Source organism: Myotis lucifugus, unplaced genomic scaffold (genome assembly GCF_000147115.1).
Source record: "Myotis lucifugus unplaced genomic scaffold, Myoluc2.0 scaffold_262, whole genome shotgun sequence".
In the NCBI taxonomy this organism is placed as follows: Eukaryota; Metazoa; Chordata; class Mammalia; order Chiroptera; family Vespertilionidae; genus Myotis; species Myotis lucifugus.
The window spans coordinates 1,487,869-1,506,615 of NW_005871310.1; the positions used below are offsets into that span (position 1 = coordinate 1,487,869).

The 18,747-nt window shown below is 44.1% G+C and overlaps 1 protein-coding gene across 2 annotated transcripts in view; it reads right to left on the reverse strand.

The window, feature by feature from the left end:
* Positions 1-415: 415 nt before the first annotated feature.
* Positions 416-18,747, reverse strand: part of VPS53 (VPS53, GARP complex subunit) — a 140,023-nt gene continuing 121,691 nt past the window's right edge. For both annotated transcript variants that reach the window (XM_023762784.1, XM_006099194.3), the window contains 5 exons: positions 18,587-18,735; positions 14,294-14,363; positions 3,937-4,074; positions 1,516-1,620; positions 416-1,032 (listed from right to left, as the gene is read on the reverse strand). In XM_023762784.1, coding sequence (XP_023618552.1) covers positions 862-1,032; positions 1,516-1,620; positions 3,937-4,074; positions 14,294-14,363; positions 18,587-18,735 — 633 coding nt within the window. In that variant the 3' untranslated portion in view covers positions 416-861. The remainder of the gene's footprint in view (positions 1,033-1,515; positions 1,621-3,936; positions 4,075-14,293; positions 14,364-18,586; positions 18,736-18,747) is intronic.

Here is an 18,747-nt window from a genome sequence, read left to right on the forward strand (position 1 = left end):
GAAAGGAATCAGAGGCCGCCTGGGCTGCCCCAGAGCTTCATCTAAGGAGAAAGCCTAGGACATTTTTCTAGGAAAAAGGCCACCCCTCCCCTCGAAGTCAGGCGTAGAGTGGGAATAAAGAAACGGAGGAAATAACCTCTGTCAAGCAGTGAGTGCGCCCAGCCTGGAACTCTCTCCCAGTCAGACATGGGTCTGCCCCGCAGCCGGGCCAGGAGCCCAGGGCACAGAGGGCCGACACGAAGGCCGACACGTGCCGTCCTGGGTGAGAGACACAGGGGATCTTCTCGGATGCACAGAGAGAGCGAATTGGAGATGAGTGAGAAATGAGAATACAGGGAGAACCTGGCCAAGTCGAAAGGTACCAGAAGCAAAGTATGTACCCAAACCGGGATTCACACGGGAGAGCGGTCCTGCTTTCCTACCCCTGCACCTGCCACTTCATGAACTCGGGCCCCAGAGCCCCCTCAGACAGCAGCCGATGGAGGAAGGCGGAGACCCAGCCTTGGTCACCGAAGCTGCCTGGACGGGTGCACGTGAGGAAGAGGGTGAGGCCGCAGAGGGAGGGAGGCTACGGAGTCCGTGACGACGGACCAGTGAGAACAGCCCAGAAACAACAGTGAAGGGCAGGGCCGCTCACCCAGCCTGCCTCTGCTGCAGCATCCAGAGCCACCGACTGCCTTCTGCTAACCGGGCCCTGAGGGGGCTTTTCCGATTAGGACAGAAGTAAGACAGGGCTTGGGAGACACACACTAGCAACCCAAATGTCCTGGGAAGTTTCAAGATGGACATCTGAGAGTCAGGCTGAGCACAGGAGGGTGGGGCTTCCAGGAGCCGGGCGCTGAGGGTCACTGGCCGGCGCCCCTACAGTCTCTTTTTAATTAGTTTCTCCAGTTTGCGGATGCGAGAAGACTCCTGTTCTGGTGTGGGAGCCAGCAGGGACAGTGAGCTGGAGGCTTCGGGCCCTGCGGGCGGGGTGGGGAGCCTCTGGCGGAAGAGTTCCAGCATGCTGCTCTGCTCGCTCCTCTTCAGCCCCTGAGGTTGAAAGAGAAAGGAGGACAATGTGAGGCGGCCCAGGAAGGCCGAGGGGCAAGTGTAGCATCTGGGATGCTCTTAGCTGAGGGCTGAGAACTCCAATTCCTGGGGGCTGAGGATTTACACTTTCTTCCTGGGGAGTTACCGGTCCTAGGCAGTAGCCAGGGAGAGAAGCAGGGGAACAAAAACAGGTACTAGGGTAGGAGAAAGAAGAGGCTGAGAGAGAAGAAAAAACAGGTAAACAGGGAGGGGAGGTAATATCCCCCTTCAGTCCATTCCTTCCACTGAGCAGTAGTTCTCCATGGGCGTGGAGGCCACCAGGAAGGTCATATGCCGGGATCCCTCTCCTTAAAAGGCTTCTGGGCATGTGGTTTGCAGCGTGGGGCCAGGCACCGGCATTCTGAGAGAGCTCCCAGGGCCCAGTTAAGAACCACGGGGTGTGAGAAGGCTGTGCATGTGGACCACACACGACCCTGAACTAACCTTCATGTCCAGTATCTTCTGGAAGGTTTCTGTGTTGCAGTCTGTAAGGAGTTTGATGTAGTTGTCAACAAACACCACCGAGGGCTCATGAGGGGCCATCACTACCTGCAAGGGAGAGACAAGAGCAGGTTCTCAGGGGAAGCTCAGGCCAGAGGGCAAGTCTCACTTGCAAGCCGACCACAAAGTGGACTCTGCAAGATATCCTTCCAGCAGCAGCAACCTCAACGCAGAAACGTCCTGATGGCCTATTTCATCTCAACATGTTAGAGCCATGTTTCCTAAAGGTGCTGAATCAAAAACACCTAGACTGCTCTTTTTTAAAAAAATATATTTTGTTAATTGATTTCAGAGAGGAAGGGAGAGGGAGAGAGAGAGAAACATCAATGATGAGAGAGAAGCATTGACTGGCTGCCTCCTGCAAGTCCCACACTGGGGATCGAGCCCAAAACCTGGGCATGTGCCCAGACTGGGAATCGAGCTGTGATCTGGTTCATAGGTCGATGTTCGACCACGCCGGCTATGCTTTAAAAAAATATATACACACACACACACACACACACACACACACACACATACACACACACACACACATACATATTGATTTCAGAGAGGAAAGGAGAGGGAGTGAGAGAGAGAAACATCAATGATGAGAATCACTGATCGGCTGCCTCCTGCACCCCCCCACTGGGAATCGAGCCTGCAACCTGGGCATGTGCTCTTGATCAGAATCCAACCCGGGACCCTTGAGTCTGCAGGCCGACGCTCTATTCACTGAGCCAAACCGACTAGGGCTAGACGGCTTTTTAAGTGCAGATCCCTAAGCCCCTCCTCTGAAGATTCTGAGGGCCTGGGTTGGGTCCCAGATGATGTTTGTAAATGTCAGGACCATCTGGGAAACACTGTGTTAGAGGATCTCCTATTTGAGATATTTTGTGGTTTTGTGGTACCTGCTCATTTTGTCTTGACATATCATTGTTCCTGAGGACTGGAAACAAAAGGCACTGACTTAAGTAGATTTTCTCAAAATCAAAAACCCCAAAGCTGCCTCACTCTTTTCAAGACTTAAAATCTGGAACTTCATTTAACTACATCCGAGTAATATACAAGCCGAAGGGAAGTAATGGCATCCCAGTCCTCGCATTCATTTCCACTTGGTTTTGAAACGCAGCGTCTGGCTCGCTTCCTCCAGCAGACTGGCTTTGTTTTGAATTCCTGAGCATGGAACTCAGAGTGGCAAGGAGTAGTTCACTCAGAAATTCTCTGCAGAAATGTCTAAATGTCATTCCTCCATTTCAAAGTACAAAATTCATGAAGCAGAGATAAAGTCACATTTTTTTAATAAACATGAAACTTGAATGACTTTCTTTTTTAGCCATTAAAATATACTCAAGATTGTTTTTCTGTCAGGGAATAAAATCACAATTGTTTCAGCATGTGTTCACTCTCACGCTAATCTGGGGAAACTGGTGTTCATTATTTTATAAATATTTGTACCTAAGGTACAAATTCACTAAGGGTGATGTTTTATTATACTTAGGAAACATGGAGAAAATATATGTTATTTGCAAAAAGCTAAAAAAATTAAAAGGAGAAAGAAATCCTCTGCAGATAATTTGCAAACTCTGCTCTGCCCCCTGGGAGTAAACTGGCTGCAGGAGACTGACGATCAGGCTGCCGCCCATTTCCTCGGGCCAGAAGCTGCAGGTCCGTGCAGGGCCCTCTCCTGTCACCTCCACTGTCTCAGGTCCCACTGCTCCTTTTCCTCCCGCTGTCATCGGAGTCATTCTGTTTGGGAGACAGACGTGGAGAGCCTGCAGGCCCTGGAATTTTAGGAGCATTCCCTGATAGTTCCATTTGTTCTATAGCTTTCTTCCCTCTCTTCTCAACAAGTACAGGTGAAAATCTGATGCAGATGCTTAAAGCTTCAGCCATTCGCAACATCACCCCACATATAATATTTTGTTAAATGGAGCTTTAGAAAGCCCATTCGCTGATTAGTCAGTTACTGAAACATCTGTTCGGAGTTCTTGTCAAGTTGCAGAGTTTGGAAGCCAAAGGGCTTATGTGAAAGGGAGTAACTGAGAGTTGGGCTGGAAATTCCTGCTGAGCAGCAAAGAGACCCCTGACTTAGACACTGATTCTCAGACACCCACCTAACTTCCAATCTTGGCCAAATCTTACTACAAGGGAATCCCATTACAATGAAGAATTCATTTGTCAGGAAGATTTACTGACCCCCAAGGAACTGTCCACTGATTTTCAACAATGTCTGATGAGGCCAATTCCTAGTCCCGCCAAAGAATGTGGACAATCCTTTGGGACTGGCGGGGATAGGCGCTGATCCGTGCTTTCAAAACCAGTCCTCCTTGGAATAAGCAATCAGGCAACCAGCCCTCTTTGACAAGGAAACACAGGCCCTACCTTGAGGATCATCTCCGCCCGGGTCATGCCTTTCACAACAATCTTAGTGTAACTGGCAGGTGCTTTCCTCACCACCTGGGAGCCAATGGAAGGCAGATCGAGCAGGACCATCTTCAGGGAATGGGTGTCCAGCAGCAGCTGTGGGAGCAAAGCAGAATATTACTAGTCACTTCCTATGGACAACAACATCCTGTGTACCCATGCTGATTAATAACATTGTCCTGATTTTAAATGTAATACACCCTCGCTGGAGAAAATTTGGAAAATAAACAAATATAAAAGAAAACACATTAGTTATAACTCCCATTACCCAGGAAAAAAGTAACAAGAAGCTACAGTAACAATGTGGTATGATTCCTACCAGTCTGTATGGATGTATAAAAAAAACTAAAATTATACTGTACATAGTTTTATGATCTGTTTTTTCCACTTAGCATATGAAGTTTTTGAATTCTATTTTCCCATCTTAGCAGTCTTTAAATATCGTGATTTGTAATGGTTATAGAGTACTCTCTGTGTGTGTAACTTTAACATATTTAACCACTCCCCTGTAATTTGTTTCTAGATTTTTATTATAAATAATGAATGCTGTGCTGAATGGCTTTTTACATAAAATTCCAGGTCTATCAATCGCATTTCCTTAGGCGAGAGTCTTTGGGACAGATCAAAGGACAAGAACATTTTTGAGGTTCTTGATACATATCTTGAACTGCTTTCCAAATGGAATGTACCTGTTTACATCTGCCAGTGGTGCAGACTCACCCTCCCTGGCACAGAAAACTCATAAAAATCTTGCTTATTCAACAGGCAAAAACGGTACTCAGTATTGCTGTATTTTGAATTTCTCTGAACGCTAGTGAGGTTGTAGGAGACAAAGCCAAATTTAAACATTAGTCTCTTAGAACAATCTGCCCTTTGTTATTGTTGTTCTCCTTAATGCTAACTATTTGGAAGGAGGTCACCTTTCCTGATTGCCCACCAATTGCCAGGAAAGATGCTAGGAATGTCTTTAGAAGACCCTGGCCTGTAGGTATTTACTATTCCCATTTTATAGATAAGAAAATCAAAGGCCCAGAGGTTAGATAATTTGCTAAAAGTATCTCAAAGGATGGGTGGGGTCAGATGACAAGTGGAGAGGCTATAGTTCCCTCCCCAGCTGCCTAGGTTAGGTGCCTCAGGGCAGCGTTGGCTTCGACCTCATACTGTTTCCTGCTGACGGCAGGTGTACTGCTCAACCGCTGCTGCTCTTGACAACCAGGGGGCACTGGTATGGCTGAAGCCTAATACACTGTGGCCTGTTCAGATAGTCTAGGACAGCGGCCGGCAAACCGACTCGCGAGCCACATGCGGCTCTTTGGCCCCTTGAGTGTGGCTCTTCCACAAATACCATGTGTGGGCGCGCACGTACAGTGCGATTGAAACTTCGTGGCCCATGCGCAGAAGTAGGCATTTTGTGGAAGAGCCAGTATTTTGTGGAAGAGCCACACTGAAGGGGCCAAAGAGCCGCATGTGGCTCGCGAGCCGCGGTTTGCCGAGCTGCAGTTTGCTGACCACTGGTCTAGGAGAAGAGAAACGCATGCCCATCAACCAGACAAGGTAGCAGTGGGGTGACAGTCCCATCACCACCACCACAACTCTGATGGCCAATCTTATGTTCAGGACAAGGCTTGCTCTATCTGCACTGTCGGCGCCTCTAGGAAAGCCTTGCATAGCAATATCAAGCAGGGATGAAAAGGGACCCCTGGGCGTTAGGACACTCACAGGTGCTCATTCTCCCTGCATTTTCTTACAGACAGGAGAACTAATGACTAAAGGTAGACACTATGAATGGTCATGGTGATTATAATTTTGATAATAGTATAAAATTTGGAGAACATATTGATGTTTTACTTGGAATAACTTAAATGGAAATATTATTCTCAAAACATGGTGATGTATTGACAAACTGATTCTGAAGTTTATATGGAGATACAAAAGACCCCAAAACCCAATACAATATTGAAGGAGAAGAACAAAGTTGGAGAACTGACATTACCCTGACTTCAAGACTTATTATAAAGGTACAGCAGTTAAGACAGTATGTTATTGGTGCAAGAATAGACAAACAGATCAACAGAGCAGAACAGAGAGCCCAGAAACAGACCCCGCTAATGTAGTCAGCTAATCTTTCACAAAGGAGCAAGGCAAGACAATGGAGCAGACAGTCTTTTCAGCAAATGCTCTGGGAACACCTGGACAACTACATGCAAAAAAGAAAGAAAAGAAAAAAGAAGAGATCTTACACCCTTCACAAAAATTAATTCAAAGTGGATCACAGAGGATAAAACCTAGATGACCTTGGGTACGGTGATGACTTTTTAGATATAACCTCAAAGCCATGACCCATGAAAGAAATAACTGATAGGCTGGACTTCACTAAAATGAAAAAGTTATCCTCTGCAAAAGACACTGTCGAGGGCATGAGAAGGCGAGCTACGGACTGGGAGAACATCTGCAAAAGGCACATCCGAAAAAGGACTGCCACTCAGCGATCCTGCTCCTAGGTAGAGACTCAAGGAGTTGAAAACTTATGTCCACACAAAATCTGCACACAGAGATTTTTAATAGCTTTATTCATAATTGCCAGAACCAAGAGGTCCTTCAGTAGCTGAATGGACAGATTGTGGTACATCCACAAAACAGAATATTATTCTGCTCTTTAAAAAAAAGGAGCTATGCAGTCATGAAAAGACATGGAGGAATCTTAAATGCATGTTGCTAAATGAAAGAAGCCAGTCTGAAAAGGGTACATACTGTATGATTCCAGCTATGACACCTGGAAAAGGCAAAACTATGGAGACAGTGAACAGATCAGTGGTTGCCAGGAGTTGGGGAGGGTGGGTGAGACAAACAGGTGGAGCACAGAGGATTTTTAGAGCAGTGAAGCTACCCTGTATGATGCTGTAATAGTGGACACATCATTACACATTTGTCCAAACTCACAGAATGTACAACACTAAGTGTGGACCCTAATGTAAACTAGAGACTCTGAGTTAATAATGATGTTTCAAGGTAGGCTCATCAATTGCAACAAATGCACCACTCTGTTGAGGATGTTGATAATGGAAGAGGCTATGTGGGGGCAGAGGGTATATGGGAACTCTGTACCTGCCCCTCAATTTAGCTGTGAACCTTAAACTTCTGTTAAAAAAAAAGCCTCAATTTTTAAAAAATGGTGAGGAAGATACACTAAAGAAAGAGCAATTTCACATAGTAATGTGGCCAATGCCCTAAACTCTGTAGGTCATTCAACTGCAGACCAGGAAAGTGCTAGGGCATTTGGATTTTTCTAGGTTTCCAGATATGGAAATTCTTACTTTCCTAGTATTTGCTTTTTGAAAAGACCGTAGGCCCACAGATAAAAGTACTCAAGTATGCAGAGGAGAGATGAGTGTAGGCTGCCCGAGACCCATACAAAGAGCTCAACATTAGAACACTTCCCAGAGCCACTCTCTTCCTCAGAGGTAACCCTGTACATGCCTCTAAAGAATGAGTAAGCCTGGCCAGCATGGTTCAGTGGTTGAGCGTCAATCTATGAACCAGGTCATGGTTCGATTCCCAGTCAGGGCACATGCCCAGGTTGCAGGCTCAATCCCCAGTGTGGGGTGTGCAGGAGGCAGCCAATCAATAATTCTCTCTCATCATTGATGTTTCTCTCTCTCTTCCTCTCTGAAATCAATAAAAATATACTAAAAAAAGAAAAGAAAAGAATGAGTAAGCTAAATTCCAGGTAGATCAAGCACCCAGATATAAAAAGACAAACTTTAAGAAGAAAATAAAGATTATTTTTATTACTATGGGTAGAGAAGAATGTGAAACAAAGGAAAGACAGAAAAATCTACTTAAAATAAGTCTGTATCAAAATAAAGTAAAAGCAGAAACTGGGAGACAGTATCTGCAATACTGGCAAAGAAATAATATTCAAGACACACACAGATTTTAGTAAACCCATAAAATATCAGCAAACCCCAAAGCAACAGTAACAACAATAATGGGACAAAGATCTGAAGAGACAATTCACAAAAACAGAAACTCAGGTGTTCACAAGGCATGTGAAATAATAGTTAACCTTATCAATAATCCAGTAAGTGCAAATTAAAACCACAATTGTATGCCATTTCATACTCATCAGATAGGCAAAAGTAAAAGGTTGATAATACCAAGTGTTGGCATGGATATAGTATAAGAAAATTCATACTACAGTGAGAGTATAAATTAATTAAAGCACTTAGGGTAAAATTCAGCAATACACACACACAATTTGAAGTTGTGCATAACCCACAACACAGCATCCATATCCTTTAGAGAAATTCTTGCCCATGTTAAAAAATGTTTCCTGCATCCACTGTTTGTAAAAGCAAAAGACTGGAAATAACCTAAAAATATCCATCAACAGTAGAATGGATAAACAAATGGTGGCACATTCATGCAATGGAATGATACTGAAATTAAAATGAATGAACTCAAACAACATATATCAACATGGTTAAATCTCAAAAAACATTATGTTGGGCAAAACAAAGCAAGTGGGGAAATGATATACAAAGTACCATTTTTATAAAGTTCAAATATATGTAAAACAAAATTAAATATCATTTGTGAATATATATGTAACATATCAAAACACATATGGGAATGATAAAAATCAAAATCAGAAGAGTAGTTACCTCTGGGTATGCAGGGAGGGGAATGGCAGGATAGGGTCCCCGGGGGGCTTCAGCAATAACTGTGGTGATTTTACTTTATATAAAACAAATCTAGAGCAAATGTGGGAGCATATTAAGATTTGACTGAGTGGTGAGCTGGTATGCTTGACATTTCCTATACTTTTGTTAACTGAAAGTATTTCTTTTGTTGATAGGAAAGAAAATCAATGATTATATTTAAAAACTTAATGGGAAACTTTCTATTTTTTCTATACTTTCTACTTCTCAGAGATATATGCACAAAAAATTATATAGACTTATGACAGAAAGAGTTTTGAATGAACCAGACATAATTTTCTACTGTCTCCCATACCTGGAGATATGACATTTCCAATCCCTGGCCAACCAATAAAATTCTGTCCACACCAGACAGCTGAAGAGAGAGAAATCTTGGTCTTGGGTTTTACATAAAGCAATGCAGCCAGAAAAGGCAGGACCTAGTCTGACAGACTAGTTGTCTGTGGGAAGTGAAGGTGAAAGACCCCATTTATCTTGAAAATCTGCTGATTGTTATATTTGAAAATAGCTAAGAGTTCATCTCCTTTGGCATGAGGCACTGGGCAAGAGGGGGCCATTGGCCAAATTTGTTGGAGTCTTAGAGATAATTTTGGGGGTAGTGGCTCATGTTTTTAAAGGGCTACTGGGGTACAGGGCTGGCCAGGGCTATGCTTAGGAAAGGTCATCATTACCCAGCAATGGAAAGCTTAGAGGGGTTTACTTCCTAATGCACCTCCTACTCTTGGGGGGACACTATAACTATTGGTAGTGATGAAAAGCTTGAGTAGGTAAGATGAAGGCATACTCCTAGAAGCTAAAGAACCATATGTGTTGCAAAGTTCTTCAAAGAGGAAGCACAGAACAGACAGTGCAAGATATGATAAGTGGATGGGCCAAGTTTTGAGGTAAAACTTACATACATTGAAATGCACAATTCTTTTTTTTTAGAGTTTTTTTAAAAAAATGCCTTTAATGAAAAATGTAAAAATAGAATACTGCAATCCTTGAAATATGAATTGTATGTTCAGAAAGTCTTAAGAGATTCCCAATGTAAAATAATCCTGTTTACTATACGTGTAGTTTATTTACCCACAATTCTTTTCTTTTCTTCCCAGCCCTGTTCTCTCCCTCAGTCTCTGCTGGGCACTCGAGGAACCAGCTGGACCAACCATAAAAAGAACAGGGCGGGAAGGGTGGCAGCAGTGACCAGCAACCACATGACCACGCTCGTGCCTTACCAGTGGCTGCTCCCTTACCCCACAATTCTTAATTTTACAATCTTGACAAATGAATTTACCCATGTAATCCATACCCTCTCCTAAGATTTTTGTATTTTACCGTTTATCAGATTTAACAATTTCCTTGTGTCTCTAGTTTAAGATTTTTTAAATCTGTCGTGAATATGGGAATTAAATTTTATCAATCCATGTTTTGTTTTGTTTTTTTAAAAGAGTGCTTAAAAACACTCTGCCTTCTGGAGATTTACTGAGAAGAACTGAACCTGAGAATAACCATCGTACTTGCTCATTTTTCCAACTGCCATGTGTACAATCACCTGATTCTCCTTTCTCTGTCCTTGGTGCTTGGGCTTTTAAAAAATGTCTAAAATTTTCTCTAAACATAATTTTTACATATGGTTTTGAATTATGTGAATTTAAAAGTGAGTATGATCAAATGGAATATTATTCAGCCATAAAGAGAAAATTCTGAAACATATTACAACATGGATAAACGCTGACGACATGCTAAGTGAAATAGCCAGACACCATAGGACAGACATTATATGATTCTACTTATATGAGGTTCCTAGAGCAGTCATAGTCATAGAGACAGAAAGTAGAATGGTGTTTGCAAGGAGGTGGGGGAGGGCAGAATGGGGAGTCAGTGTTTAATGGGAATGGAGCTGCAGTTTGAGAAGATAAAAAAGGTCTGGAGGTGGGGATGGTAAAACAACAATGTGAATGTACTTAATACTACCGACCTGTACACTTAGAAATGGCTAAAATGGTAAATTATATGTTTTACCACAATAGAAAGTCAATATAAGATATAAAGATAACACAAAGGAAAATGAAATAACTTCACAGACATGAATAATGTTGCTTTAAATATTTAGACTCCATCTTATGACAGACTAAGAGGGGCGTATGAGAGTGTCTGGTTCAGTGCTCTTATTTGAACACAAAGAACCTGAGCTCAAAGTAGAGAAGCAACTGCTTTGATCAAAGGGACCATTAACAGCAGAGGGAGCACTGGACCCCAAGTCTCAGGGTTCTCTTCCCTACACCATAGAGTGCTGCTTCCTCTATGGTAAGTTTTGCGAATGGATTCCATTTCTGCTGTACACTCAGTCATAGATACCATGGCCATAAGACTAATTAATGACCCTGCGAATCCCCACAAGATTCTCTGAAAATCACAACTAGCAAGAAGCATCACAAATACCAGTACGGTTCAGTTCTACATGCCCTTGCAATTGCTCAAGAGGACTCTAGGGCCCCAGATAAAGAATTCACTTTCACAGTAATCAGGGAGAGAATGAAGAGGAAGGAAATGTCTCCGTCCCTATTTTCAGCACAAGCATTAAAGTAGAATCTAAATTTAGGGTCTAGTACCTGTGTGGGGAAGCAGAGGCAGCTGAGACTAGGCTAAACCTTAGCTTTGCATTTCACAGTTTTTATTAAAGGTTGGATTCCAGCCACTACAAGACCTGAGGCAGAATGTGTTCAAAGACCTCAGCCTTTGACCATCTCTTTGTTAACTTCTTGATTCCTATGGTTCTGTTGCCTGAGTGATCAGACCTCTGGCTACACGACTGCTTGGATTTTTAAGCCCAGACATTCAGGGCCAGCATGGACCCAGCGAAACCTGAACTTTACACGGGACTCCTTGGAGGACCACGCTGCCCTTTCGTTCCCACCCATACCCTCCCCCAGGCTGAGCCTGCTGAGGTCCAGGCTCCTTACCACCCACTCATATTTGTCTGAGAAAGTAAAACTCCACTTTCACAGATGGTTTTCTCATTCATATCTCAAAGCAGGAGTCAAGACTGGCTAAATTGATATTCTTCTGAAGATACGAGCTTTGAAACTGAGCTGATTATTTTAACATACTTTTTAAAGAAGAGAAAGTCTGGGGAAAATAGATATGATATTGGATTTATGTGACGATATGAAAATACCATGGTTATCGGACACTAAGTCAGCTAGTGAGGCCTGGGCAAAGCTGCACTCTCTGGAAACATGTTCCCAACGAGTCAAATGTGTCCCAGTGGCTTCATCATGTCTGGAGACAGAAACCCCGCAACTGAGAATGCTGAAGCCTCTTCCAGATACACCGATCTAATCGCCCAGCATCCTCTCTGATTACACAGAACAGTGAGGTGAGCAGAATCAATTCCCAGTAACCATGAGCTAATGAACCATGTGCTAATGAGACAACATGTTGGGCCATTAGGCTGCTGTTTCTATTGGAGAGAATTAGTTCTATGCTTATGACATGCAAGAGTCACTGAAACGCTACAGACACAGTCAGTGTTGGAATCCATGCAACCTCCCAGGACATTTTTCTGAGACAATACAGGTTGGGGCAAATGTAGGTTTACCGTTGTGAGTACATAAAACAGCTTATTCTTGTGTTATTATTTATTAATTATTGTATTACAACTGTAAACCTTCTTTTGCCCACCCCTTTATTTTTGACTCTGGTCAAAGCTGGCCAGCAGACAGCCAGCAAACATTGGCTAGATGCTACTCTGCAGGGAGGTGGGAAATGAAAGCAGAAACAAAGTCATGTCCCTGGTCTGAGGAAGCTTAACTTAGTAAGAGCTGGCATTTGTTGAGGGCTTGTCCCATGCCAGACACTGGTCCAAGCATTTTAGGTGCATTATCTGTTTAATCCCTGTAACCACCCTGGGAGGCGGTACTAGGATTATCCCCATCTTATAGATGAGAACACTAAAGTGCTGGGAGGTCAAGGAACTCGCCTAAGGACAAGCAGCTGCTATGCTACAGACAGGATTCAGCCTCAGACCTCTGTGATTCTGGAGCTCATGACCTTAATGCTCACACCATCCTGCCTTTTCATAACTTAGGAAGGCCACTCACTCACAAAGAATACAGAACTTATCAGATTTGAGAGATTCCTGATATTCACAGAGATCACATCTCTGGCTTTGATGCTTCATGAGAGACCCATGATGCACTGGGGCACATGCCAACTTGCCGTCTTCCTGAGGCATGCTGGACCAGCACAGCCAAGAGCCCAATGTGAGGGCAAGTCACTGAGCTGGGAGAGGGCTGAGCCTCTGCCAAGGTGACTAATTTGATGGAAGAGCAGGAGTTCTAGAAATGGCATGAATTATAGAAACTTCTTACTTAAAAATGTAGTTTGAGTTCTTTCAAATATGAAAAAGTAACTGAAATAGGTTCACTAAGTATTGCTAGGTAGAGGCCTGGAGAGGATTTATTTCAATGAATATATGAGAATCATTTATGATCAGTATATGAATAGTGTGCATCTAAGTAGATGTTTTTTAGAGAATTAGGGGCTGAATATTATTGTTTCTTTAACAGTAGCTTAAACTGCTCTCTGAACTCAAACTGCTCACACTTCGGGCAATCTGAGTAGGTGGGAGTTGAAAAGAGATGACTTTGCTGTAGCTTATAACTCAGTTCATTAGTGCTGAGCTGATAGAGCCTATGAAGAGATGTCTTGAGGCACAGCATCCAGGTGAATGAAGTAGGCTAATCAAGGAAGGCTTCCTGGGGGAGGTGGACAGTTTCTCAGTACCAAACAGATAAGCCTTTCTTTGCTACTCTCAAGTGGTCTCGGCCCCAGCACGGGATCCAAAGTCATCCAAGCCTCTGCTGCTCCCTCCTCCTGGACTTTGCCTCGTCCTTCTCAAGCCCCAGATATTCTTTCACGTAACTTAGCTTTATACACTTTAGCATACTTACCTTCTAATTTCTTGTTAAACTGTACATTATCTGTCTTTTCTTACTAGAATGTAAATATCATAAAGGTGAGATCTTTTCTGTCTTGTTCACTGTGGCATTAACCCTGTACCTAGAACAATGCCTGGGTACTTGGTAGGTGCTTAACAAAAATCCTATATAATAAAGAGGTAATATGCAAATTGACCATCACACCCTCACACAAGATGGGCCGCCCCATGTTGTCACAAGATGGCTGGCAGGGGAGGGCAGTTAGGGGAGACCAGGCTGGCAGGGAAGTGGTTAGGGGGTGATCAGGCTGGCAGGCAGAAGCGGTTAGGGGCAATCAGGCAGGTGAGTAGTTGGGAGCCAGCAGTCCCGGATTGTGAGAGGGATGTCCGACTGTGGGATCAGGCCTAAACCGGCAGTTGGACATCCCCCGAGGGGTCCCAGATTGGAAAGGGTGCAGGCTGGGCTGAGGGACAACCCCCCTCCAGCACACGAATTTCATGCACTAGGCCTTTAGTTTTTAAAATAAACAGATGACTGAATTAAGCCATCAATGCCCAATTAGGGAAAACCAGCAATTTCATTTCTCCAGAGCAGATCTGTACTAGGAAGATATGTATTGGATCTACGACCAAAGCCATAAAGAAAGACCCTACACCAATTTCATCTCACCTGTTCTGCTCCCACCATGCTAATTGGCTTGCACTTGAAGAGGTGGGTGATGAACTTGGGAATGAAGGAGCTGTGGATAAAAAAGAAGTGACAAATTAGGCTTATTCTGTCTTCTGTAAAGAACTGTAGAAAAAATTTCAAGGCCCCACTTCCTTCCATCAGGGAACTGAGAAACCAAGGAGACAAGTCTGTGGCCTACCAGCATCCATTGCTTTCTTTTTCTTCCCAGCCAAAGCCCTGGTTGTATTTAGGTATACATGTCCTTGGGATGCCAGGGGAAAGTTGATCCCTCCTAAACTACAGAGCTGAATTCTAGTGAGCTCAGTCAGTCAGAGTGTGGGATTCCCTTGGTAACTGTTGTTGGTCCTGAGATGGAAACATGCTCTAATCAGGCCCAATCAGACTGGAGGGAAGGGTTTTACTGCATGGCTGAGGCAAGACTCTCTCCTTCTTTAGGGTATTCTTGTATTTGTTTATGAAAGCAGCCATTTTGCCACCATTCTGAAGATGAAGCCAATCCCAAGGAGAGCAGAGTAGGGAAAGAACCTGGGTCCTTGATGACACTGCTGAACCACTGAACCAACCATCCTTGCATTTATATGGAATAGAAAGGTTACCTTCTGTATGCATCAGTTCGAGTCAGAGCTTCTATTACCAGTAACTGAAAACATCCTAACAGATATGAGAGTGACATATACATGAGGTAGTTATGGGCTCTTAAATGTAAAAACAGGAAGTAATTGCTAGGGGAATAACTGTCAGATCAGGAATAGACTATATGATCTCCCCCAATTGATTGGGGATTGAAGGGCAAACTGGGTCAAGTGAACTAATAATGATGCTTGTTTGGGGAAAAAGACAATGAAACTTTAATGGTCAGGGGGGCTTATAGAGGCCTGAGTAGGGAAAGCTGGTTGTGCTGGTGCAGAATGGAAAGTGTGTGAACTACAAATGCCTATAATCAAGGCCAGGTCCAGAGTGACAGAGCTGGAGGTGTCATATGGCCCATGACCAAAGGAGGCCCAATGGCAACAAAGCAGGATTTGTAGGTCAAGGCAAAGGCTGGCTAGCACCTCTCTTCTCACTCTTCAAATGCTGCTCTCAGACGTGTGACTTCCTTCCTCTCTGATCTCTCTGCATCTTTTCCTGTACACTTGTGCCAGCTCTAGTATCTAATGACTTACCGGACATCCCACTGGAATGGCCCAGTGACACCTCAACCCCAGCACATCCACGACGCAGCCCCGCCTCGGAATCCAGGCTCAGCTGACTGGATCTCACTCACCAAAGTCAGAAACCGAGAGCTACCGAGACAGCTCCCGTGCTCTCAACCCCAATATCCAATCAGCTACCAGCTCTTCCCTAAACTCTCACATCCACCCTCCGACCACTCCCACTGCTGCTGCCCTCTCTCACTGGAGCTCTTTCCATTGTTTCCTAACTGGTCTCCCAGCCTTCAGCCTCATCCTTTCTAATCCATCTTCAGCCAAAGGGATTTATTTCAAATGCAAATATTTTCAAGACCTTCCTCTGATCAAAACTCTTGTAGGGTTGCAGACAAGGCCTTCCTGGTTGTCTAGACTCTCTGTCTCCAACCTCATCATACTAAGCACCCTACGCTTCAACTGGCTGAACTACTTGCAGATCCCATAGTTCTGCGGGCTACTTAATGCCTCTGTGCCGTTGCTTACATCACTCCCTCTGCCTGGAACCCTCTTCTCCACGGCCTTGTGGGTCAGTGCACATATGTCTCTTGGACTCTGCTCAAGGACATGTCTTCTATAAAGCCTTTCCTCAGTCACTGTATTCTTTCTACCATATCTAGAGTCCACAGACCACTCATCTAACATCTAACCTACTTTATTTGCTCACATGTCTGTTTCCCTCTACTTGACTGTAAGGCAAATGAAAATAGGGACGACGTCTAGTCAAAGCACTTAATTCTGTGACTGAGTCATAGCAGGTACTCCACTGAATGCATGTTGAATAAATACTAAACAGTAATGATAGTGGCTACCACTTTTTGAATGTCAGCTTGGCACTAGCACTCTATCAGGAAGTTTACACCTGACTTCTCATTTCATCCTCCCAATGACTATAAAGAGATTTGTCTTATATTATCTCCATAACTGAACAGAGAAGAATCAGCTTAGCGGATAAGAAGTCACTTAGTAGTTTCAATCAAGGGGGTGATCTTTTTTTTTTCTTCTTTTTTTAAAAATACATTTTTATTGATTTCAGAGAAGAAGGGAGAGGGAGAGAGGGATAGAAACATCAATGATGAGAGAGAATCACTGATTGGCTGCCTCCTGCATGTCCCCTACTAGGGATTGAGCCCACAACCCAGGCATGTGCCCTTGTCCAGAATTGAGCCTGGGACCTTTTCAGTCCTCAGGCCAACAATCTAGCCACTGAGCCAAACCTAGGACTCAAGGGGGTGATCTTGATGTCTAACCAGGAAAGACTGTTGCTGCAGAGACCAAATGGAGGCAAAAGAAAACATCATAGCTTTGCATTAGTGGGACAGGAAAGGAAGTTAAAGGGAAAGGAACTTAAACTCCAGAGATAGCTGATCAGGAGGGAGAATAGGGAATATTTAGAATAGGGACTCTTCAAACCAGAGCCAGGCCAAATAAGAAAGTGAGACTGAATCCGTGACTAATTGCAATGGTACACGTAGTATATAACCTATGACACTTTACACTAGAGTAGGCTTCGGCTGTACCCTTGAACTGGCTCTGTCTGCTAGTCTACTGGGTGGGGTGAGGGAAATAGGGAGACCAGGAACATATTTTTTTAGGAAAAGTCCCAGCAATGGGGTGGGCAACTGCTAAGCGTTTCTCCATCCCCTGGAGGGGGGGCGGGGTCAGGTGGCAGCTATTGCTCTTGGCTGGGGAAACGCCCACCTCTGAGATTTCTAATCTTCCACTGGGATTCTAGAAAGATGAGAGGGTACCATGGATTAAATCAGAAAGCCATTTTCTAGATCACAGGTTAAACTTTTCCAGATGTGAGAGATGGGCATCCTATTCCCAGCTCACCCAGGATGGGCTTAGTAATAAAATGAAAGGGCTCTGAGAGAATGTGAGGCTGGTGCCGGGACCAGCCGAGTAAATTCACTCAACGTTAGCTGGCCTAACGTTGGAATAGAAAGGTTACCTTCTGTATGCATCAGTTCTAGAAGTCAGACCCCGTGCGACCACACTGGAGATTCTTGGCCACAGTAAATTTTCACAGATATACTGTTTCTACCAGGGGCTATGGGGAGTGTCACCATATGATTTATCAGCCATACTTTCAACACACACTAATGAGCACCCAGAGAGCGAAGGGAATGTCAATCCCGGTCCATCGCCATACTGCAAACATTAAAGCCTCCCTGGAGAGGCCACTCGATCTTTTCTTGACAAACTGGAAACTGAAGCTGACGCCATAGCCACTCCATAATTGTTGTTCCTTAGGGATTTATTTGTGAGCGAGAAGAAAAGCCTTAATTGAATACAAACAGGGAGATATTTGGGGAGGACAGAAACTTGGAGTCCGAAATCATCCTTCGGGACTTGGATGAGAACAACCCAGATACAGTAGCTTGGACTGGGCTGACCTTCCTGAAGCCCTTTCCTGAGGAGTTTGCCAAAGTGCTTGTTTGATAATTGGTCAGAGGAGGCACTGACCCTCTACGTTATCTGGTCTCGGGGGGAAATAGCGCTACAGCCAGACGCTGACTAAACCATTTCCCTGCTTCAACACACCAAGCCGAAATGGCCGCACCCCAGGATGCGGTAGGAAGACATCAGCTCAGTGCTTGCTCCCTGACTCTCCCGTCCTAATTTCTAGTACCTTCCCTGGACTCAAGGACATCCATAAGTGGATGAATTCTGGAGCCACAGTAATAGCTACTATGAGGGAGGAAGAGAAGAGTCAAAAGAAACAGAACTGATGGGTCCTACCCTTAAAAAGCTTATAATCTCATTGGGGAGACAAAATGTATATATGAAATCACTGAAAAAGAATTTTAATTATTCAAACCGGGGGGTGGGGACATAGTTATTTCCACATAATTCCAAATAACAGGATCCCCTCATCACATTTCTATTTGCCTTGACGTGGTTGGTGATCACATTGCTGTTCCTGTTACCTATGACTTTAGTGGATTTATTACTATGCTTCTTTTGGGTACAAAAAAATTAGTTTGCCTGTCGCAACCAGAATAAGCCCTAGCTGGAGGTGGGGACACCTGGATCATGAGCATGGCCCCAAACAACCCAGTGAGGAGAATGCTCCCGGACTTACTTTGCAAATTTAATGCAGAACTGAGTGAAGTATTTCCGTGTTGAAGCCAGGTTGTCACGGATGATGGGCACGTTCTGCTTAATGTGAAGAATGACAGAGGTGACATAGGGGCTCTGGTCACCAACGTGCTCCACGTTCTGCCACTGCATCTGAAAACAAAG